Source organism: Petromyzon marinus, chromosome 46, assembly GCF_048934315.1.
Source record: "Petromyzon marinus isolate PM22_M1 ecotype Great Lakes invasive population chromosome 46, UKy_Petmar_22M1.pri1.0, whole genome shotgun sequence".
In the NCBI taxonomy this organism is placed as follows: domain Eukaryota; kingdom Metazoa; phylum Chordata; class Hyperoartia; order Petromyzontiformes; family Petromyzontidae; genus Petromyzon; species Petromyzon marinus.
In genome coordinates this window covers 18221855-18247176 of record NC_133712.1, presented here as the reverse complement: position 1 = coordinate 18247176, position 25322 = coordinate 18221855, and the positions used below count along the sequence as shown (strand labels likewise).

The 25322-nt window shown below is 47.2% G+C and overlaps 2 protein-coding genes across 4 annotated transcripts in view; both read left to right on the top strand.

The window, feature by feature from the left end:
- The window catches only part of LOC116952409 (hepatocyte growth factor receptor), a 63272-nt gene extending 46850 nt beyond the window's left edge, over nt 1-16422 (top strand). Inside the window, exons 15-20 of one of the 2 annotated variants that reach the window (XM_032971773.2) lie at nt 3572-3652; nt 4906-5087; nt 5934-6043; nt 6807-6972; nt 8235-8371; nt 11949-16422. In XM_032971773.2, coding sequence (XP_032827664.2) covers nt 3572-3652; nt 4906-5087; nt 5934-6043; nt 6807-6972; nt 8235-8371; nt 11949-12165 — 893 coding nt within the window. In that variant the 3' untranslated portion in view covers nt 12166-16422. The other variant, XM_076074264.1, reaches the window with a different exon arrangement.
- Nucleotides 16423-23727: 7305 nt separating this feature from the next.
- The window catches only part of MOV10 (Mov10 RNA helicase), a 36558-nt gene continuing 34963 nt past the window's right edge, over nt 23728-25322 (top strand). The window contains exon 1 of one of the 2 annotated variants that reach the window (XM_032971338.2): nt 23728-24056. In XM_032971338.2, coding sequence (XP_032827229.1) covers nt 23911-24056 — 146 coding nt within the window. In that variant the 5' untranslated portion in view covers nt 23728-23910. The remainder of the gene's footprint in view (nt 24057-25322) is intronic. The other variant, XM_032971337.2, reaches the window with a different exon arrangement.

Sequence of the window (25322 nt, the reverse complement as noted above, 5' to 3'; positions counted from 1 at the left end):
CCCCAGTGTTACTGGGTGATACCCACAGTGTTACTGGGTGATACCCACAGTGTTACTGGGTGATACCCACAGTGTTACTGGGTGATACCCACAGTGTTACTGGGTGATACCCCCAGCGTTACTGGGTGATACCCACAGTGTTACTGGGTGATACCCCCAGCGTTACTGGGTGATACCCACAGTGTTACTGGGTGATACCCCCAGTGGGTGATACCCACAGTGTTACTGGGTGATACCCACAGTGTTACTGGGTGATACCCACAGTGTTACTGGGTGATACCCACAGCGTTACTGGGTGATACCCACAGTGTTACTGGGTGATACCCACAGTGTTACTGGGTGATACCCACAGTGGGTGATACCCACAGTGTTACTGGGTGATACCCACAGTGTTACTGGGTGATACCCACAGTGTTACTGGGTGATACCCACAGTGGGTGATACCCAAAGTGTTACTGGGTGATACCCACAGTGTTACTGGGTGATACCCAAAGTGTTACTGGGTGATACCCACAGTGTTACTAGGTGATACCCACAGTGTTACTGTGTGATACCCACAGTGTTACTGGGTGATACTCACAGTGTTACTGTGTGATACCCACAGTGTTACTGGGTGATACCCACAGTGTTACTGGGTGATACCCACAGTGTTACTGGGTGATACCCACAGTGTTACTGGGTGATACCCACAGTGTTACTGGGTGATACCCACACTGTTACTGGGTGATACCCACACTGTTACTGGGTGATACCCACAGTGTTACTGGGTGATACCCACAGTGTTACTGGGTGATACCCACAGTGTTACTGGGTGATACCCACAGTGTTACTGGGTGATACCCACAGTGTTACTGGGTGATACCCATAGCGTTACTAGGTGATACCCACAGTGTTACTGGGTGATACCCACACTGTTACTGTGTGATACCCACAGTGTTACTGGGTGATACCCACAGTGTTACTGGGTGATACTCACAGTGTTACTGGGTGATACCCACAGTGTTACTGGGTGATACACACAGTGTTACTGTGTGATATCCACACTGTTACTGGGTGATACCCACAGTGTTACTGGGTGATACCCACAGTGTTGCTGGGTGATACCCACAGTGTTACTGGGTGATACCCACAGCGTTACTGTGTGATACCCACAGTGTTACTGGGTGATACCCACAGTGTTACTGGGTGATACCCACAGTGTTACTAGGTGATACCCACACTGTTACTGGGTGATACCCACAATGTTACTGGGTGATACCCACAGTGTTACTGGGTGATACTCACAGTGTTACTGGGTGATACCCACAGCGTTACTGTGTGATACCCACACTCTTACTGGGTGATACCCACAGTTTTACTGGGTGATACCCACAGTGTTACTGTGTGATACCCACAGTGATACTGGGTGATACCCACAGTGTTACTGGGTGATACCCACAGTGTTACTGTGTGATAACCACAGTGTTACTGGGTGATACCCACAGCGTTACGGGGTGATACCCACAGTGTTACTGGGTGATACCCACAGTTTTACTGGGTGATACCCACAGTGGGTGATACCCACAGTGTTACTGTGTGATACCCACAGTGTTACTGGGTGATACCCACAGTGTTACTGGGTGATACCCACAGTGGGTGATACCCACAGTGTTACTGTGGGATACCCACACTGTTACTGGGTGATACCCACAGTGTTACTGGGTGATACCCACAGTGTTACTGGGTGATACCCACAGTGTTACTGGGTGATACCCACAGTGTTACTGTGTGATACCCACACTGTTACTGTGTTATACCCTCAGTGTTACTGGGTGATACCCACAGCCTTACTGGGTGATACCCACAGTGTTACTGTGTGATACCCACAGTGTTACTGGGCAATACCCACAGTGATACTGGGCGATACCCACACTGTTACTGGGTGATACCCACAGTGTTACTGGGTGATACCCACAGTGTTACTGGGTGATACCCACAGTGATACTGGGCGATACCCACAGTGTTACTGGGTGATACCCACAGTGATACTGTGTGATACCAACAGTGTTACTGTGTGATACCCACAGTGATACTGGGTGATACCCACAGTGTTACTGTGTGATACCCACAGTGTTACTGTGTGATACCCACAGTGATACTGGGTGATACCCACAGTGTTACTGGGTGATACCCACAGTGATACTGGGCGATACCCACAGTGTTACTGGGTGATACCCACAGTGATACTGTGTGATACCAACAGTGTTACTGTGTGATACCCACAGTGATACTGGGTGATACCCACAGTGTTACTGTGTGATACCCACAGTGTTACTGTGTGATACCCACAGTGATACTGGGTGATACCCACAGTGTTACTGTGTGATACCCACAGCGTTGGTGGTATACAGTAGATGCATTTAGTAGGGATTACTCTAATAAGACTGTAGTAGGGATTACTCTCATAAGACTGTAGTAGGGATTACTCTAATAATACCGTAGTAGGGATTACTCTAATAAGACTGTAGTAGGGATTACTCTAATAAGACTGTAGTACGGATTACTCTAATACGACTGTAGTAGGGATTACTCTAATAAGACTGTAGTAGGGATTACTCTAATAAGGCTGTAGTAGGGATTACTCTCATAAGACTGTAGTAGGGATTACTCTAATAAGACTGTAGTAGGGATTACTCTAATAAAACTGTAGTAGGGATTACTCTAATAAGACTGTAGTAGGGATTACTCTAATAAGATTGTAGTACGGATTACTCGAATAAGACTGTTGTAGGGATTACTCTAATAAGACTGTAGTAGGGATTACTCTAATACGACTGTAGTAGGGATTACTCTAATAAGACTGTAGTAGGGATTACTCTAATACGACTGTAGTAGGCATTACTCTAATAAGACTGTAGTAGGGATTACTCTAATAAGACTGTAGTAGGGATTACTCTCATAAGACTGTAGTAGGGATTACTCTAATAAGACTCTAGTAGGGATTACTCTAATAAGACTGTAGTAGGGATTACTCTAATAAGACTGTAATATGGATTACTTTAATAAGACTGTAGTAGGGATTACTCTAATAAGACTGTAGTAGGGATTACTCTAATAAGACTGTAGTAGGGATTGCTCTCATAAGACTGTAGTAGCGATTACTCTAATAAGACTGTAGTAGGGATTACTCTAATAAGACTGTAGTAGGGATTACTCTAATAAGACTGTATTCTTGTGCTTTATATTTCTCTTATCCGATCAACAGGTTTATAAAAACTATATGCGGTATCATGCGGACGTGATAAGGTGTGATGACGTGCCGTGGGTTTTCTCAAGGTGCTTTGTTTTCTTCCCACTCGTGAAACTAACAACACCATTATATATTGAGGACTGCAAAGATTCGGCAATTGTTGGTGACGGCTCTCTATCTGGCCGCTGCTTTCCCGGCTCGTTCGTGGTTGCACCTTGCCCCTTTGAGCCGTTCTCGGTCTACGAGGGTGAGCGGACGCAGGGCGGTGGTGGCCCGTGACAAGTTGACGTCGTCATTGTTATTTAACACGGAGCCCATGATCCCGTGCCCCTTGTGCTCCAGGTCACTTTGGCTGCGTGTACCGCGGGGTGCTGACGAACAACACGGGCCGCACGGTGCGCTGCGCTGTCAAGTGCCTGAGCAGTGAGTGAGCATTCACACTCGGTGCGCCCGTCTCCTTGTAGGCGAGCATACAAATCGAGTCGGCTTGCACCCATGACCACATCTGTGCTCTCGTCACGTCTCGCAAGCTAAGCAGGTTTTAGCCTGCGCGGATAGCACTCAGTTGGGTGACCCCCGTGCATGCCAGGCTTGTCATAGGCAGCTGTGAGGTCGAAGGTTGTGATTGTGGTGAGGTTTATTGATGATTAAAGATGACGAGCATTGATGGTGATGATGATTGCATTGATAGTCCTGATGATTATTTCACCGATGCTCACGATGATGATAGTGTCGATGAATGTTATTCAGATGGTTTTGGTGGTGGTGATAATGGTGATGCTGTGGGGATATTGAGTTGATTAGACTGATGATGGTGGATAATTTATAATTGATTATGGGTATGCCATTGACCACGATTATGAATTTGATCATTTTGATGGTCTTCATTAATTTATTCTGATGATTTATGACGATGGCATTGTCAGAATTAAAGTCTTTATTTATTCTGGAGAAATCTGCTGGGCTATGAAGCTCTTTTTCACAAATGTCCAACAGGGACAGGTCAGAAAGTTACAACAGCAAACAATACAAGCACACAATAGCAGTGCAAAGTATTGGAAAGGAAAGAAAATTTAAAAAATACACAGAATAGATAAAGTAGAAAGTTTAAATTGCATAAGCATACCAATTCCCAAGCTTGGACAAGGCAGCAAATAAACAGCAAGACCACACCAAGACAACACACAGTTCCTCAATAAAATCGCACATTAAAATGTAACTATCGATACATGAGTAAGGAGGAAAGTTACAAATCACATTCGCAAATGCAGTTGTGTTCAGCACTAATCAGAATATTTTTTGAAGGATGCCGTTATGGTAAGGATGATAATAATAGTAATAATACATTGTTATTACAACGATCATGTTACTGGTTGCTCCATTGGTGATATCTGTTGCCGATTCTGCATATCCGGGATTGGCGTGTTCTCCCATTCATGTACCCATCACTGACAAATGCCACTTTGAGAGTCTTCTGACTCAAGACGGTAGCGGTCACAGTGCGCACCAACGAAAGCACTCATGTGGTTCCCACTGGTGGCGGCATTGACAACGGCGGTGGCGATGGCGACGCTGATAACGATCGCAGTTAATGTTGTGACTTACAGTGTGATGGTTGTTGACGATGTTGACGTTGCCGACGACGTTATTGATGAGGATTTTTATTGGGCCAACAGGAATCACGGACGTTGAGGAGGTAGAGCAGTTCCTGAGGGAGGGTCTGCTCATGAAGAACTTCCAGCACGAGAACGTCTTGTCTCTGCTCGGCATCTGCATGCCACTACACGGAACTCCGCTCGTGGTGCTGCCCTACATGAAGCACGGAGACCTGGGGCACTTCCTGCGGCAGGAGACGCACGTGGGTGCCTAAGCGTCGGCCTCCTCTAGGCTGTGTCCTCACGAGCTTTTAAAGTTCGGTTATTTTTTTTTTTAACCGGGTAAGAACTCAAGAGACCAGGATAGAGCCTTAAGTTGCAAGATTGAACTGACCTGGGTCACCAAATTGACGAAAGCGAGAACATGGAAACCAAATAAAACAATGAAACAAATAGAAACCAGTTTAAAACAAACCAAATAGCAATCAGAGCGAAGACATGAATATAGAGCCAGTGGGGAAAAAAATGTGGAATTTCCACCAGGGTTGTAACCAGGAGATGCCTGTCGACCCACGTTCGTTTTGAGTGATAATCCACTTTTATTTATGAAACCCAATTTGTTATCGTGGTCCAGCGGCAGCGCGTTCACCGCTCGTTGCAGAGGTTCGTGATTCTTATCTGGCAGGCCATCCTAGATACTACTGCGGTGGGACAAGCTGTAGAATACCACGCGCCGTCTGCTTCACGGTGGACGTTAAAGAACCCGTGAGTGACGCTGTCATTTGAAATGCGTAGTCGGCCGTTGTGTGCCGGCGTCACGGTCCAAAATAGAAAAATTACTTGCGAATGACTCGCTTGGGAAACACGCAGCAACGTCGCCCCCCCCCCCACCACCCCACTGGCAGACTGATGCTTGCTCGCAGGCCAGGCTCCGAGTCACCTTCTGCAGCACGGGGACAGCTGCCACCGGGGGTGCCCTTCGAATGTTTATATGAGATGTGACGTAAGTCGCTTTTACATGCCGAGGCAATTATTTCAGCAAGCGCCGTATAATTGCACTTATAATTAATATTATTATTTGTGGGTTGTGTTTGCCTTCCTATGAACAGAATCCCACGGTTAAGGACCTGATCGGATTTGGGCTGCAAGTGGCTCGGGGCATGGAGTACCTGGCCAGTAAGAAGTTTGTGCACAGAGACCTGGCTGCCAGGAACTGCATGTGGGTTTGCGCACACAGCGATACTGCCACTTGTGGTTTTTTCAAAGTTATTTTCTTCACAGTTCCACGATTCTGTCCCCGTGACGATGGCGGGAGCGACGACGCTCGTCCCGAGTTCGGACGGCGCGCAACTCGGAGGGGAACTCCGAGGCGGTGGAATTTGCACGCGGGGGCCTCTGCCCTTGTCTTTCTCAGCAGTGGAGTTGGCACGTTTGGGAGGAGCCATCACATGTTTTATTTTCCCTTTAAGAACAAAATCTGTGCATTCTACTTGTAAGACCCTTCATGGTTGTTGGATTTTGGACCTTTATGTGAAATGTATATGGATATATCACCAGTCAAACACGAAGGAATGCGCAAACGCTGGTGATGTGATCCGGCGGTAGCGTGTTCAGCGCTTGTTGCAGGGGTTTGTGGTTAGAATCACCCACCCAGCTGGTTAAGCAGGTAGGTGGGTGGGTGGGTGAGTAGGTGGGTGGGTGAGTAGGTGTGTATGGGTGGGTGGGTTGGTAGGTAGGTAGATAGTGAGTGGGTGAGTGAGTGAGTATGATGTAACCTGCAGTATGGTGGTTGAGACTAAACAGTCAGTGTCTGGTGGACCGAGTCCTCTACACGGATGGAGGAAACATTGCACGGTCGTACAATGCTCTCAGCCTTGCCTCAGCCACCAACGCTATAGAACTGACCATGTGGCCGTGTTACACTGCACTGTGACTTGGTTGACGCGTGCGTCGGCTGTCGCGTGCGCCCACCCGGCCCGCAGGCTGGACGAGAGCTACACGGTGAAGGTGGCCGATTTCGGGCTGGCGAGGGACATCTACAACAAGGAGTACTACAGCATCCGCAACCACCAGCGGGCCAAGCTGCCCATCAAGTGGATCGCGCTGGAGAGCCTGCAGACGCAGAGGTTCACCACCAAGTCGGATGTGGTGAGTGACTTTCGGATGGGAAAATTAAGTCATAACGCTTTGTTTGGGCTTCGGCCTCGTAATGAACTGGCCGAATTTGTGCCGTGAAACCCTCCTCCACCCGACACAAGTTAACTGTTGCATTTTGATCGCCGTTATAAAGCGCCAATTGTCATTGTTTCATCTCGCCAGTTGCCAGAAATGTGCAATTATCCGGCCTTCTGTAATGATTAATTTTTATTGTCGTCAACGGTTTTGCAAGTTGAACATTTTTTTTATTAAATATGACGCTTCGATTGCAACTGCATCAAGCATCTTCACAACACGAGTTTGGTGAGTTCGTTACAGTGCCGAACCCAAAAATCATGTTAACATTGGCAACGAAAGCCAGTGTTAATGGAAAACAAATGCATTACATGTTTATCAATTTCACTTGAAGATTGTAAATGCTCGCCATTGTGTTTTCGGTTTAGTTGCCATGAGTTCCAGACGATGTCTGACCATCACTCCCCATGCTCAGGGCTTACCTAGCACGTGGGGCGAAACGTCTGACGTGAAACAATGAAACTATGTTAAACGTTAAACAAATATCGCACAGTTGAGAAAGGTGGCTGCTATAATAAGGAGTGATGCAATAATGATGTAATAATTGCAGTTTAATTAATGATTTTGATTTGGAGCTTTCGTGACTGCAGGAATCCACACTCTTTGGTTCTTTTGGTTAAGTCACGTAGGTAGAAAATAAAATACATCTGCCTCAGCAGCAGACCACGCTTTCCCACCTGATGATGGACGCTTGTGTTGCGCCCGAAACGTCGTGATTTATTTTATTTTATACCTACGTGACTTTACCGAAAGAACCATAGAGTATTAATTAATGATCTCTGCAAAATGATTTTTTAAACTGAGCAAGAAGGCGATATAAATGTCTAAATGAGTCACATAGGATTCAGATATCGTTTAAAGCATGACAGATTTACATACACAAATATGTATCATATACACATACATGTGTATGAATATATTTGTCACACGTGCATATAGTGGGTGGGTGGGTTGTTGTGACCTGTGGTGTGCGTGCACACGTACGCACACGTGTGTGCGTACATACACACGTGACCCCTAGGTCAACTCAGCCTCAAATGAGTACCTGGTACGGTGTGTACCGGTCGCCACTGGGGAGAGGAAGGCGGTCGAGCGTGGTGCTGGCCGGCCAGCCCCTCGTGCGCCCCAACAGTCTGCTAAGGCTACACGAGAGGTCTTTGTCTTTAATGTCCTCGCAGTGGTCGTTTGGCGTTCTGCTGTGGGAGCTGCAGACCCGGGGGGCGCCCCCCTACCCCGACGTGGACCCATTCGACATGGCGCGCTTCCTGCGTCAGGGCCGCCGGCTGCCCCAGCCCGAGTACTGCCCTGACGAACTGTACGCACGGCGCACAAGCGCACACATGCTTCAACGAATACATACACACGCACGACTCAACACAGACGTACACATACACACGCACGACTCAACACAGACGTACACATACACACGCACGACTCAACACAGACGTACACGAACACACACACGACTCAACACAGACGTACACATACACACGCACGACTCAACACAGACGTACACATACATACGCACGACTCAACACAGACGTACACATACACACGCACGACTCAACACAGACGTACACATACACACGCACGACTCAACACAGACGTACACATACACACGCACGACTCAACACAGACGTACACGAACACACACACGACTCAACACAGACGTACACATACACACGCACGACTCAACACAGACGTACACATACACACGCACGACTCAACACAGACGTACACGAACACACACACACGCGCCTGTACAAACATATACACACGCGCCTCAACGCACACATATACACGCACGTCTCAACACAGACGTACACGCACATAGAAACGCAGGCGCCTCTACAAGCACATACACACGCGAGTCTCAACGCACACATACGGGCTTGAACACACACATACACCCGCACACGTGCCTAAATAGCCGTACATGCACACACGTGCCTCAACACAGACGTGCACGCGTCTCAACACACATATACGCACACACGTGAGTCTGAACACACACGTGTCTCAATACATGCACACACATCTCAACACAGACGTACACGCGGGGAGAGACAAAGGTGGGTGGGTGTGGTACTATCCCCACCACACTAGCCCACATACGCCCCCGCTATCAGTCCGTACGGCTGTCTGTGTGGGGGATGCTGGGCTCGTACCACCCGCATGTGTGTGCGTGTGTGCGTGTGCTTAAAGCCTTCGCTCAGAGGTTCGGAGAGCCGTGAGGTGCTGCAAGGATGGGTGGTGGTCGCGGGTTGCTGAGGAGATGGAGTCTGCCTCAGTGGCCCGTGATCACAAATCGCTATTTAACTCCATAAAAAAAGTTACCTGCAGTGCCACACCGATTACCATCATTAGGGAAAAAAATGGTGATCCAATCTCCGACCCCCAGGAACAGGTTTGCAGATTTGCTGAGCATTTCTGTGAAGTCCTGGGGGAGGGGAAATCACTCGGCATGGAAAACATCGTGGGACAAAGTGGGGATGACCTTGCTGAAAATGCAGTGTCTCAAATATTAGAAGAAGAAGTCACCCCCTGTGAGTGGCTGGCTGAGGTGCTATCTGTTGAGGAAGTACTAAGGGCGATCTGGAGTCTGAGACCAGGAAAGGCACCGGGCAGAGATAATCTCCCAAGCGAAATGCTGAGGGAGGGTGGCGTTTGTGCAGAGACTGCCCTATATGACATCGTAATAACAGTCTGGACCACTGGACGGGTTCCGCAGGATTGGAAAGATCCCCTGGTGGTCCCCCTCTTTAAGAAGGGGGACCGCACAGACTGTAACAACTACTGGGGCATCTCACTCCTCAGTGTGCCAGGAAAGGTCCTGGCAAGGATTATTCAACATCGCCTTACCAGGCACGCTGAGGAGAGGCTTGCAGAGCCCCAATGCGGTTTCAGGAAACGGTGGCCCTGCAGAGATGCCATATTTTCTGTCCGTCTGCTACAGCAAAGGTGTAGGGAATTCCAACAAAACCTACATCTCTGCTTTATTGACCTGGTCAAGGCTTATGATACCATCAGTAGGCCTGGGCCCTGGGTTATTCTTCGAGCTTTCGGAGTCCCTGACCCTCTGCTGACGCTCATTAAGGACCTTCATTATGGTGAGCGGGCCCGGGTAAAACTACGTGGCCGGGAATCGGAGCCATTCCCTGTTCACCTTGGGGTGCGACGGGGATGTCCTCTGGCTCCCACATTATTTAACATATTTTTCGACCACGTAGTTCGTGAAGCCTTCGATGGCTCTACGGGAGGAATTTACATCTGGTACAGATACAATGGGAAGCTGATTGATGCCCAGGTACAATCAAGGGATGGCTCCCTATTGGTCAACCACGTTATGTATGCCGATGATCTGGTAATTGCTGCTCACTCAAATGAGGAGTTGGAGGCATTGCTGCTGAACCTGGAGTGTGCCACTAAGAGGTGACGCATTACCATCAGCCCCACCAAAACTAAGCACCTGCCTGGGTATTTTGTACCATCGGACACTCCACCCCCACAACTCCCAATTTCCCAATTGGTGATGGGGCAGTTGTGGAGAGAGTGGAGAGTTTGCAATATCTGGGCAGTGTGCTCATGACCGGCTCCGGTGTGACAGCAGAGGTATCACTCCAAATCAGTCGAGCGGCATTATCTTTTCATCGGTTGCTTAACGCTGTGTGGAAGCTACCTGGTCTGTAGCTCCATACGAAGCTTCAGGTCTTCTCAGCCATGGTCATTCCCTCCCTTTTCTACGCTTGCGAAACGTGGACCCCCCTAATGGAACATCTTAACCAGTTAAAGACATTTAGGCTGGCCTGCCTACCATCCATCCTGGGTTTAACCAAGCTGGATTGTGTGAGGAGCTCATAAATCCTTGAAAGATTTGGACAAAGTCCCATCGGTGAGCTCCTCCGGCAGGCAAGGCTGCATTGGCTGGGTCATGTAGCCCGCATGCCCAGTCCCCGCATGCCTAAACAGCTTTTTTTCGGCCGGATCGAGGGGGCTAAACGGGCGCGGCATGGGCTAGAGAAGAGATGGAGTGATGTGGTATAGGAGGATGTGGAGTTGAGTGGACTTGCCGATGATTGGTACCTGCGGTGTCAATATCGACCTCTGTGGAGGAGGCTCGTGAAGGACGCTAATGGGCAGTTGGAGGCAGTCGCCCTCCAACAACAACGAAGGGCAGAGGACCGACACGCACAACAACGAGCGGAGCGCCGGGTGGCTAAAGCACAGCAAGTTGGCACAGTAGGGGGCACAGGTGGTGCGTCAGCCAGTCATCTCAGTCAGTCGACCCGTGGCACCTGGGTCTGTCCCGTGACCTGCCAGCGGGCGTTCAACACTTCACGTGGCCTCAACGTGCACATTGCCTGCCACAAGCGTTGTGGGGATGTCACCGCCACTTAGTGGCGAATGGTGGTTGTTGTGTGCGCTTAAGTGTGAAGCGGAAGTGTAGCGGTTAGCGTGCTGCGCTACGAACCTGGCGACCCGGCTTCGATACCCGCTCACGGCCAACACCAGTTACGATTATTTTAACCGGTTCTGGGCCTCCCCTAGGTTGACTCAGCCTAAATTGAATACCTGGTGCGGTGTGTAAAACATCGCTTCTAGGGAGACAAAGGCGGCCGGGCGTGGTGTTGGCCACCCACCCCCTCGTGTGCCGTGCCGGCCTCCATAGGTGCTCGCTAACAACACTTGCCCCAACAGTCTGTTAAGGCTATACTGAAGGATCTTTTTGAGCGCGTAAGTAAACATCGCCACATGGGAGACAAAGGCGGCCGGCCGTGGTGCTGGCCACCCACATCCTCGTGTGCTACGTCACCCTTCATAGGTGCTACTCGCTTACGGCACTTGCCCCAACAGTCTGTTAAAGGCTATATGGGGGATGATTATCTTTGTAGGTACGTGCTTATGTTGGACTGCTGGGGACCGACCGCCGGGGATCGCCCGGGCTTCCCTGAGCTCGTGAGACGCCTGGAGCTGCTGCAGTCGTGCCTCATGGGCGACCACTACATCACGCTGCGTGTCGCCTACGTCAACCTGGAGTCGCCACCGCACTACGCCGCCTCGCCCTCCGCCGACACCGATCCAGTCACCCCGGTCACCGAGCTCTCTTAATGCCCCTTTTAGTCCGCATGACCGAGCTGCTCCAGAGCCACGGCGAGCCAACGGCTCTGCTGGCCCGGTTGTTTTATCCACTGTAGAGATTGAGCCGTACCGCTTTAATGTCACACACGTGGTGAACAAGTTGAGACGTGTGTGGCCGACGTGCTGACGCTGTGACCTCGGTGTACTGACTGACGTCACGTGCAGTGAATGTGTCATTAGCTCCGCTGCAGGCCTTGCTTAGACCCCAAACGGATTGTGATGCCTTGGTTTGATTTTGGCTCCACACGGCAAACAACCAGTGAAAAACCACCCATGCCGTGAGGCTACGATGTACCAGTGGAAAAGGGAAACAGAGGCCCAGTGAGTGGTGTAGTTAACTGTGGTTATCCGATGGGGAGACTCTAGCCCTCGCCACAGAAAATTTAACTGGTCTAGTTTTGTATCGAACGAGGACCAATCTTCACAGAAAGGTCCCTTGCCTATGAACATCTGTCAGTTCACCAGCATTGAAGTAAGCCTGTCTCTGCAAATGAGACATTCAATATCAAAATAAATCCAGAGTTTGCTTGAATTGAACCAATGCTGTTGCTGATAAATTTCACTTCCGGAAGGCCGTTTGGCTGATAGGATGTGTTAAAGAATTTTTTTTTAATGTGGAAAAACAAATATGTAAGGGAGGCGTTATTTAGTATGAACATTCTCCATGACACGTAATGAGTCATTTGTGAATGGAGTCACGTGTCCGATCTCGTAGCGATTGAACTGTGGAGGGGCTGAATTAATACGATTCCCCAACCGTTGAACAAGTCAACAAATGCTGCACGTAATTACTCATTATTGGAAAGCAGTTTTGCCAATATGCATTGACATTTAATATTTTAGGTTTACAGATTGTGGTCAGTTGAAGGTCAATACATTCTTGGGAATTATATAACAACATTTTAGAAATACTGAACACTGCAATCTTATGGTGGTGTCATCCACATGCATTCATAGTCATTGTACATGCTAATTGTCCAAATGAGAATTCTTATCAGAATATTTATATATCCTGGAGGAAATCCGATGGGCTATGAAGCTCTTTTTTCATAGATGTCCATTAGGAGTGGGTCAGCAAGTAACAACAACAAACAATACAAAAAAACGATAGGAGTGCAAAAGAAATTGTATTTGGTAGAATGTATGACTCTAGAATGTACACTTAGCATAATATATCGTACTCTTTTTTTCGAGGACACTGAGAACAAATTTCATATTCATATGATCTATAGCTTGGTCAAAGGTGTGACGTTCCTGCTTCATGTAACCTATATGTATATATATTGTTTAAACAAACTACATTTGTCATCGTCACAAAGGGTCACGGTGAGCACAGCAGTCCGTCTCTTCAAGGGAAACTACATTTCTCTTCGGCTGATTTGGTTGCAACAGACAAACTCTGGCACACTCGGCGTAATGGGGCTTCATCGTGAGGGTCTCTCACTATGACTCCTGGAAACCAGCGGCCCTTGTTTTAACAGGCCTGGCATTACTGGTGACTCAAAAATTCGAAAATGGTCCAGAGTTTGCTTGCGTCAAGAAAGATATCCGGTGGAACATTGGGGTGGAAAACCCATAGGCCATTGGACAAATAGTGAAGTGAGTTTAATGTAGAGACAGATTTCTTGTTTGCTTACTATTTGCACACTTTGTGACTCAGTGTCGCCTATTTTTTAAATGCTTTGTGATTTCACTGCTGCTTATTTCCCGTACAGGAATACCCCGCTATAAGTTGCAGCATTATATGCTGTTTTGCATATACGTTGGCGATTAATGAGGGAACACATTTCCTGAAGAGTAATGTTCCGCAAATTGCGCAATAATTTTACACATTTTTTTAAATCTCAGAACGCGTGCGGTGAAAACGCACCATTCTTCGATGTAATATCACACTGTATGTGTGTAGTGCATACCACTGAACATCGCTCTGCCATGTGAAAGGAGTTTCTTTCACATGGCAGAGGGAAGCTGTGGACTTGACGGTGTGGAGGAGTCGGACAATGTGCTGGAGTTGCTCGAGTCCCACGCTGCGGAGCGATAAAATGAGGATCTGGAACAACAACGAGCTGAGGAAGAGGCCAATGGAACTCAACCACCACCACCACCACGAATATTCACTTGAAGAAGATTGTCAAGAGGCTTTTGTTAATTTGGAAGCAGCAATGGGCATCTTCAGAGAGGATGAGCCGAATAGAGAACGCAATGCTTAAGTTAACAGGACATTAACCAGTGGCATCCACTGCAACGAGGAGCTGTACCCACAGCAGAAGAAGAAACATTCTGCCCAGCTGACTTTGGACAGATTTTTTAAGCGTTCTGCAATCAAACCAGAAGAGAGCAGAAGAGAGCCAGCTTCCTCTGGTGAACACTGCTCTAGCTCCAGCTTCATCGTCAGATGAAGGGGCAGGAGATCCTGCCCCTTTGTCTGTGTAACTCCACCATTGTTCACCCCAAGAGGTCTCATTCATCAAGCTCTTAAATAATTTATGGTTAGTTTTATCCTATTATTTGTCTTTAGCATTAGTTAGAATGTGTGTTAACTAATAATCAAATGAATGTTTGTACACTTCATGACATTTAGTCACGTTTATTTTTTTTTTCAAGAAATATCAGCTAGGAACGCAACCCTTGTTTTTAATACATCTATGAAAAATAAGTTTGATTTAAGTAATTTGGAGTTCAGTATCATATCCCAGAAAATCATTATTTATGTATAGCGAGGGATTCCTATATATGTTTTCGAGTTTTTTTGCTGAAACAAATGTTATTGTATGTGCACTAGCTGCGCCAACTATCTAGATCAGCTCAAGCCTCCCGTAACTCACGTGACTTCTACGTGGCCACCCCCAGTCTTAATCCCTCCCTGCCGCGCCCACTGTGAAAACACACTGCTCTATGCAGCACCCACAAGGGGCCCTTCCGTAGCCTCGTCTTCTCTATCTTCATCTCTCCTGCCCCTTTGCTCCTGTTTTTCCATTATTTTCCCATCATTTTCATCTTATTTCCCATTCTTTCTCTTCTCTTCCATTTTTATTTTTTCATATAGGCAGTCCTCGACTTAGGAACTCCCGACTTACGAACACACGTACTTATGAACCAGCTTCCATGAAATATAAAAAAATGACATTGACTTAAAACGCGAACTCACAATTGTAAACTGAACTGCGGAACTATTTTGTTCAGATGGGGGACCCTCCGCGAGATAATCCCTGGTGGGCAGTGTGGAACCTGTTGTTCCTATCTGTATGAGTCCGCCTCGCGTTGGGAGTGCGTGCATTTGTGTGAAATTGTGAGTGTGTGGGGAGCGGTAGTGTACCGGTTGGCGCGCTACGCTGTGAAAACGGCCACCCGAGTTCGATTATTGCTCACGGCCAACACCAGTACCTAGCCTGGTGTGGTGTGTAAACATCACCACTGGGGAGAAAAAAGGCGGTCGGGCGTTGGTGCTGGTCACCCACCCCCTCGTGTGTCGTGCCGGCCTTCATAGGTGCTGCTCGCTTACAGCACTTGTTACTTTATTTAATGTTTTATTTACGATAAAACACTTGTTACAGTCTTACATGCAAATGTACAATATTCATAATTATGAGTGTAACAATGATTCTTTTTTTGTTGAACATTTCATAACACTGACCGTATGGGAATTTAACTCGAGTGCGTTGTGTTGCGACTTACGAACGGGTCACGGGAACGAATTAGGTTCGTAACCTGAGGACTGCCCGTACATTTTATATTTGACTCCCTTCCCTGTGGTGTAGCGACGGGTAACTCACAAGCAGGAGCGCTGCGCTTAACTGAACCGTACCGTTTGATGGCAAAAAATACTCGACATTTCTGGAAGTGTTGTGCCGTGCTGCAGCTTATTCTGAAATGTATTTAATTGCTGAAATGCAGGAGGTCTGTTCTGATTGTTGTCTGATCTTTGAATGTCTTTATAGGTACAAAATTAAGATGTGAGATATAATTGATTGAACGTGAGTTTGAAGGTCGATTGAGAATATAGTTTTTTTTATTGAATGTGAATTAAGAGAGCTCTGTACGGATAGGTAATATATACTGTATATTAGACATTAGCCAATCTGTGTATTATTTTGCATATAAAAGGAAAGGATGTTTCATATCTTGGTGTCTTTAGATTTAGGATAAACTTTAGTTGTAAACTACATTGGAAAGTGTACCTGCACAATAAAAACTTGTTTACTTCCACACAACGCTGTGGGATAGCAATGCTTGTGTTGGTGTGGCATGTTTTTTGGAAAAGGCTACTTAATTATAATGAAGTAAATGAGTGTATATATGATCCAAGTAACACTCTTGTGTACCTGTACACAATGTTTTGTCAAATTGAATGTTTACTGCACAATCTCGGGTGTGCAAAAGTGATAGGCTGCTTTGTCAACTATTTCATCTCAGTAGATCAACAGAACATGGACCTTGTGTGGTGCTTTAGAATTAAAGTTGGTAGCACACCAAATGCGTGGCGGTGGTGGCTACACTGCACGTGGCCTGTGAGCCAGCATGGTGGAGGCAGCGAAGGTTGGTGGACCACACCAATGACTCCCTTCCCGTGGAAGTTGAGGTGCGTATACCCTGGCTTGCCAGGAGACGGCGGTAGAGTGAACATCTGGACTTGTTCCGTCTTTAAGGGATGATGGAGTGTTGCTGCTTCGCACGCGTGGTGCTGCTGCTAGCGTGGCTCAACAAATTCAGTCCAGCAAAATGCGGACTTGTCTCCATCGGTATCGGTGAGATAGTTGCCACCTAGAATGTGTGGGTTTTCTCCGGTTTTCTTTCACACGCATAATCACTCATCGTTTGTCTGAATACATCTTAATCTACACACACCTCGGTGTGTATCGCGGATTGTGCAGTGTTGCGAGATGATGTTTGCATGACTCACGCTGCAACATGTTTCAAGTTTCATTCATTAGGTATAGCCCTGTGAGCCATGCGGCTCTTGAGTCGGGTGCAAACTGCAACAAACACAATATGAACAGAGAACATCTTAAAGCGACGACGTGCAACAGAAACATCCTGGATAAACCAGTAAATCTTCCAGAAAAAAAAAAACGTATTACAACGCTTTATGCAAAAATCCCAGTGTGATGCAAGACAAACAATAACCATGAGACAATTTAGATTCAAGTTATCAGGCCAACTCCGTACTTCCGCAATAAACATGGCTTAACCATATGTTTTAGAAATCACCAAAATAAAGCTATAAAATGCAATGTAACAACAGTAATCATAGGAACTTTGATTCAAATTTAACAATAAACGATATACAAAACATGTACGAACAAACTTGCAGCCATATCTGTCAGCATGACACTCCCTGTGTATGATGTGTGAGTCAATGGTAGTGAGTGTATGATGTGTGAGTCAGCGTATGATAAGTGAGTCAGTGTATGATGTGTGAGTCAGTGGTAGTGTGAGTGCATGATGTGTGAGTGAGTCAGCGTATTATGAGTGAGTGTATGATGAGTGAATCATTGTATGATGAGTGAATGGGTCAGTGGTTGTGTGAGTGTATGATGTGTGAGTGAGTCAGTGTAAGATGTGTGAGTGAGTCAGTGTAAGATGTGTGAGTGAGTCAGTGGATGATGTGTGAGTGAGTCAGTGTAAGATGAGTGAGTCAGTGTAAGATGTGTGAGTCGGTGTAAGATGTGTGAGTCAGTGTATGATGTGTGAGTGAGTCAGTGTATGATGTGTGAGTGAGTCAGTGTGAGATGAGTGAGTCAGTGTAAGATGACTGAGTCAGTGTAAGATGTGTGAGTGAGTCAGTGTATGATGTGTGAGTCAGTGTAAGATGTGTGAGTGAGTCAGTGTAAGATGAGTGAGTCAGTGTAAGATGTGTGAGTCAGTGTATGATGTGTGAGTGAGTCAGTGTAAGATGAGTGAGTCAGTGTAGGATGTGTGAGTGTATGATGTGTGAGTGAGTCAGTGTAAGATGAGTGAGTCAGTGTATGATGTGTGAGTGAGTCAGTGGATGATGTGTGAGTGAGTCAGTGTAAGATGAGTGAGTCAGTGTAAGATGAGTGAGTCAGTGTAAGATGTGTGAGTGAGTCAGTGTATGATGTGTGAGTGAGTCAGTGTATGATGTGTGAGTGAGTCAGTGTAAGATGAGTGAGTCAGTGTATGATGTGTGAGTCAGTGGATGATGTGTGAGTGAGTCAGTGTAAGATGAGTGAGTCAGTGTATGATGTGTGAGTCAGTGTAAGATGAGTGTATCACGGCATCCTCCCCGCCATCGCGGCCTCCTCCACGCCATCGCGGCACGTAAACATCGATGATAACGATGACTGCTGCTCACAAGAGAGTCCGTTGTGTGTGCAGCAATCACCCGTCAACACATTTACATCACGTGGGCACGCAGTGACGGCGCTGCCGTGGTTGACACACGGCCCGTAGCAGGGCTCACATGGTTAAAACAGTCGATTAAAGTATTAACAGGTTAAACACCGGGACTAAGAAACTCGCGTTCCGTCCCTTTAAATCCACTACGAGGAAATGGGGATTATTTGGGGAACGAGGTGAGAGAAAGGATGATCACGATTGGCTACGTACGGTGCGAAATATGTTCAACATACAGGTGCACGGTGTGGACAATACCTGTTATGAACACTGTGCAAACAACGCAAGTGTGGGCCCTGTTTGAATAGGAATCTGTGCCGCACTGGAAGTGGGGAATGACAGCAATGCGGGGTCAGGTGTGGAATGCAGCACCAAATTGTTCCTCGGGCGCAAGGGGTGACAACAACGCGCGCACGAGCACCACATGCGACCAAGAAGCACGCCGCAGAGACACCACGGGAGGACTTCTGGCGCCTCTGATCAAGGCCTCTAACCACGTGGCGTACATGGCGCACATTCACATCTTGCTCAATAATTTTAATATGGCACTTGGGCAGCCAAAATACGCGTGCGGTCCACGCAATACGCCTCGAGACTTGTGGAACCAAAAATCACGCGCGCCCTCTGTTGGTCAGTTCAGTTCCATTTATTGTGGTATAGCCCTGTGAGCCATTCGGCTCTTGAATCGGGTGCAACCGCAACAAACAACAAAAACATGAACAAGAAAACATCTTAAAGTGACTATGTGACTGTGCAAACAGAAAATCCAGGAAAAAAACATCAACATATTCCTAAAAAAGCACCGTACACCAACGCTGTGTGCAAAAATCCCAGTGGGATGCAAGTCAAACAATAACAACAACAACAACCACAAGACAACTTAGATTAAGGCCATCAGTCTAACTCCGTACTACAACAAACAAAACATGGCCAAACCAAAAAACTTTTCGAAATCACCAAAATAAAGTCATAAATGCAATGTAACAGTGATCCTAGGGACTGTGACCGAATTTTTAACAATAAACTACATAAATAACATGTAACACCAAACCCTAGAGCCATAGCTGGCTGCATGAGTCACTCCACAACAACAGGAGCATCAGTCGGAGTATCAAATTTTGCAATGCACCTTTAAGATCAGCACACTAAGTCAAAATACAGATAATACTTTGCAGCGGTCATCCGGAGCGAAACATTTTATTTTATTTTAGGCCACTGAATAGCAGTGGCAGCTAGGGGTGTACAACTCCTCTAGAGCATATTCTTAGCTCTTTCGGTAAAGTCACGTTGAAGGGAAACAATAAACTAATAAAATATAGCACAAACGGTCATCATCAGGTGATGATGATGACCGTTTGTGTTATGGTCGAAACGTCGTGAGAATTTTTATTGTTTTATATATATTTTAGTATTTTATTGTTTCCCTTCAAAGTGACTTTACCGAAAGAGCTAAGAATATGAATTACTGCAGTCACGAAAGCTTTAAATCAAAATTCCTCTAGAGCAGTTTTGAGTGAAGATCTCATAGGTAGTGATTCAAGCTGCAGTTTATTGGCAATAGCATTCCAGACCCTGGGGGCATCAATAGCAAAGGGCCTTCCTCCGGTTTTTGTACGGCAATAGGGTATGTGAAGCTGGTAAATGAGCGAAGACCTGAGGTCAAATGTGTTCTTTGAAACAGAGAGGAGATCTAGCAGGTAGTCTGCGGATTTTTTTTGTAAGTACATCGTGAATAAATAAGATCTGGTGCACAAGCCGTCGAACATTAAGAGATGTTAAGTTTGACCCAATGTAGAGATCACAGTGGTGAGTCCTATATGGGCAGTTCAATGCAAATCTTAAGGCCGAGTGATAGATGGAATCAAGCTTCTTCAGTACAGTACTTGGGGCTGATTTATACACGATATCACAGTAATCAAGTAGAGGCAGTATGGTAGCTTTTATCAATTCCAAACGGAACATAGGGGGGAAGCAGTGCTTGTGTCGATACAGAAAACCAATTTTTATTTTTGTCTTTTTACCAATATAATCAATGTGATCTTCAAAATTCAGTTTTGAATCCAGGATGACCCCAATATACTTATAGATCTTGACTTGCTCTATTTGATAATTATTTAAGGAATGTAATTGGGGAAAAAAATAACTTCCTGCTTTAGTCCCGGTGAGAAGCATAGCACCTTGGTTTTGGAGATATTCAGGACTAGTTTAAGAGCAACTAGCTGATGTTGTAGTTTGTTGAAATCACCCTGGAGCTTATCAATCACGTCATCCGGCGAGCAGCCAGCAGTAATCAGTATCGTGTCATCTGCAAAAAGATATACCCTGGAATGATCCAGGTCAGTGCCCAAGTCATTGACATAAAGAGAGAACAAGAGGGGGCCGAGGATGGAACCCTGTGGAACCCCTTTTGTTATCTTAACATTGTTTGACCTCCAATCATCTGTGAATACAGTTTGGGTGCGAGAAAAGAGGTAATTTTTAAACCATTTTACTGTGTTTTCGGAAAAACCGAGGCAACTTAGTGTACTAAGCAGGGTGTTGTGGTCTACTGTATCAAAAGCTTTGGACAGGTCTAGAAAAAGACAGGCACAGTACTGCTTATTATCAAGGCTACTGTAAATTTTATTCAGAGAGTCTAATGCAGCAGATGTGGTGCTGTATTTTTTTCGGAACCCAGATTGTGTCTTGCATCATGGTGCCACACTGAGACTAAAAACGAAACTATTTTTTTTATTTTCAGGCAAAGTCCACTGATCTATATAACAGCTATTTTTCAGACGCGACTTGGCCACAAGTGATAACTCAACGAAGTGGCTTATGTGGAAATTTATATCAGCCAAATACTCTAAACGCATGTTTCTAAGTATGGAGGGAAAGCCCGGAGCAAAGTCCACCCAATGACGGGGAGAACATACACCGTCCAAATATACAGGCGTTAGGGTCGGGAGCGAACCCACGAGACCTCCTGCATACTAGGTGAAGGAGTTAACATCTCCTAGCCACCGCGGCGCCCAGGAGATGACTGGCAGATCACAGGTGGGTAGATTTTGGCAGTCATCTCAGTCAGCCCATGGCACTTGGGTCTGTAGCGATATATTAACTACCTCGCCTGGTATACATTGTTCTTTGTTCATAAGTGTTAATGAGGTTAATTAATGTCCTTGTTAAATTAAGGATGTCGAGTAAGTGTATCCCCGTGTGTCCCCTCGTGTCTCGCCTGCTGCTGTCTCTGAGCTCGTCTCTCGTGCAGCCAGACCTGGACGCACGCACGCACATGGCGAAGTTGCGTGACTCGCGCGCGAGGAATTGCAGGCGTGAGTTACGCGAAATGAGACCTGCAACAGCCGTGGATGGCGCCCAGATGCACGGGAATCCCCCCTCCTAGCCCTCCTTACATTGGTTTGATCCGCAGTGCACGGACGCAGGTGAGGCCGCTCGGGTGAAACCAACTGAGTCCAGCGCGGGAGGTGGGGGGGGTGTAACTTTCGTTCGGAGCGGGGTTCTCAGAAGAGACGTCACTGTGGCCGGTCGCTTCTTTTTGCGGGAACCGCAAACCACAGGCACTCAGTTCGAGTCCCGCCCCGGTGTGGAGTCATGGTGGTGGTGGGGGCCCGAGGTGTCCAGGCGAGGAGGTCTACCCGCCCTACCGTACACAGGTTATTTTGCCTGAAACAGATGATGCTGGGTAATGATGATGGACTCAAGCATGGTATTATTGATATGTCCGGGCTATGACAGGTTATTTGGTAGGTAGTGGTACAAACGCACAAATAAAAACATCCTTAACGTCTCACCGCGGATGGTGACGTGTCCTATCCGCTGCTGGATGAGGTCTCCTCCAACACGTCGTGGGGTTATTCGACCATCCTTCACCATGGACGTTCGGGGAACATAGACGCGGTGGAGACAGAAGTACGGTACAACAGTAATTGTGTCTCACTGCCTGGCGTGCACGGAGATCGCCCATCCAAGCACTTTATCCAGGTTCAACGCCTGCTTAGCTTCCGAGATGGACCGCGCACCGCGTGACTGAATCACGCGGTGTTACCGGATTATAAGACGCACTCTGTATTTTAAAGTACTGTACACGTCTGGGCGGTGCGTCTTATAATCCGGTGAGTTACAGAATTGTAAAAGTTGGGGGCAGGGGAGTTGCGTCTCAATCTCCGGAGCGGATTATATCACCGTGGAACAAAAAAATATAATTTAAATTTATTTTTTGTTCCTGGGTAGTGTTATTTTCTAATTGCTTGTGCCTCAATAGTATAGAAAATGGCTATTGTTCCCCACAAACTTTGCTTTTGTGAGCAGGACAGTGATACTTTGAAATGTACCTATTTGCAATGAGAAAACGTGGTGTGGATTTGTGTCATTCCTTCACATAAAGTCCTGGTCACAAAAGCAAAGTTTGTGGGGAACAATAGCCATTTTTTTTCTAGATTTGAAGCTTTCGTGACTGCAAGGATCCATACTCTTTGGTTCTATTCGGTAAAGTCACGTAGGTAAAAAATAAACGAAAATCTCGACGTTTCGGCCACAACGCAAGTGGCCGAAGGGACCAACCTGTCCTCTGTCCTCTGGACAGGTTGGTCCTCCCGGCCACTTGTGTTGTGGCCGAAACGTCGTGATTTTCGTTGTTTATTTTTTACCTACGTGACTTTACCGAATAGAACCAAAGAGTATGAATAGCCATTTTCTATACTATTGAGGCACAAGCAGTTAGAAAATAACACTTAGTACCCAGGAACAAGAATCGTGTTACAGAGTAAATTATATCGGAGAACCCTGTGACTGCTGCACGCGGCTAACGGGAGACACGGCGGCGGCATCAGCAAGCAGCATCACAATGCGCGTGCCCACGGAGCCCCGCGGGGGGCTGGGTGTGCGCGGCGTCGACCCCCGCCGGACCAGCGTCTCCTCCTCGGCACAGTCGCCGTGAGTCGCACGGGGCGGGGGACTCGAGCCGAGGCTCGCGGTGCTCGCGAGGAGTCTCCCCTCGGTGCTCGGTGACGGCGGTTCCGGGATTCCGCTTCGACCTACCGGGAAATCCCCTGGCGCCGGCACCCCCCGGCGCGGTGCTCGGTTGGTTTCGCCCGGGCGGTCTCGCCCGTGTTCGAGCACGGCGGATCAAACCAACGGTGTGGGCGCGGAGGGGTGGGTGTGTGGGGCAGAGGTGGATAAGTAGGGGGCGGGGGTCTCGTTCACCTGAGCCGCACGTCGTCTCGTCTTGCTCACTTCTCAGCGGGGCGACGCTCGCACTACAGCTCTCGTCTCGCGCAGAGTTGCTCTCCCTCAACTTTCTCATTCAACTTTCTCATTCAACTTTCTCATTCAACACTCGCGAGGCAACTCTCAAACGCGATGTCCGCGCTGAGCTGGCACAAGTGCGTCCAGGCGGGGCTGCAGTTCGCGTCGTTCCTGCAGCAGAGCGGCTTCGAGCCGGGACTCCGCGTCTTTACGAGAGCCGAGCTCAGAGACATCTACGACCACAGCTTCAGAAACAACAGGCGAGACACACGGGGGGGGGGGCACACGGGGGGGGGCACACGGGGGTGGCACACGGGGGGGCACACGGGGGGACAGATTGGGTAGACACCGGGGGGGGGCACACGGGGGGAGGGGGGGCACACGGCGCGGGGGGACACAACAGCAGCAGCAGCTCGCGTTCTAGTCCTGCCAGTCACATGGGCTATGTTCTTCGTCTCACCTGAGCCACAAACCTGACCAAATGTAAACACGTTGGCTCGGGGCATCGATACAACAATTAAATATTGGCTTAGGTCCACTGAAAAACATTTACAAAACTTATCGAGAAACCTGTTTATTCACCAAGCTTTCTTTAAACTCGGCTCTGGTCAGATAAGTTTAATGTAGACGCAAGGAATTCCAGGCACTGAACTCTCATCACACACTTGTATATGACTGTTAAATAAGGCGGATGAAAGGAAACCACATCGGCAAGTGATGCCGACTGTTTATGGCGTCCTATTTACGCCGGTGATTCCGGCAACGCATGCGTCGTGAAAGCGGGGTACGCATGCGTCGTGAAAGCGGGGACCGTCTGTACCACAGCTACACCACACCATTAAACCACACCGTCTCTTGCTCGCTTATTTATCTCGTGTTGCGCTCATTCCTCCCTCAGTTATTCATTTAGCTCTCATTCCATCAATCATTCTACTCATTCAATCTTCATTAATTCCACACATTCTTACCCATTTGATCAGTTCCCTCATTGTGTCACTCAATTATCGAATTCATTCTCATTCTTGTCTCAGTCATTCTACTCATTCACTCACTCAATCATCTAGTTCCTTTAATTCACTCGTCTATGCCTTATATACTCATTCCTTTTCTCTTTTATGCATTTTGTTCTCCCAAATTACCCACTCGTGCCTCATTAACTTTCTCATTCAGTTACTCAACCCTCTCATTCATTCACTTCACCCTCTCATTCACTTCACCCTCTCATTCATTCACTTCAGCCTCTCATTCATTCACTTCACCCTCTCATTCATTCACTTCACCCTCATTCATTCACTTCACCCTCATTCATTCTTCCCCCATGAGTTCTCTCATTTCCATTCGATGTGTGCTGGAAAACTGCAGCAATGCGTTTAAGTTTGCAATCCACGTAAGATTATTTTATGGCACGGGTTTGTAATTCTATGGTCCCATTTGTTTAGCACCAATTACTCCGTGGCGACAGACGATCAATATACCAACGTTGTACACGTAACTTTAAAAAGTATATTTTTATAAGGTGTGTTTAA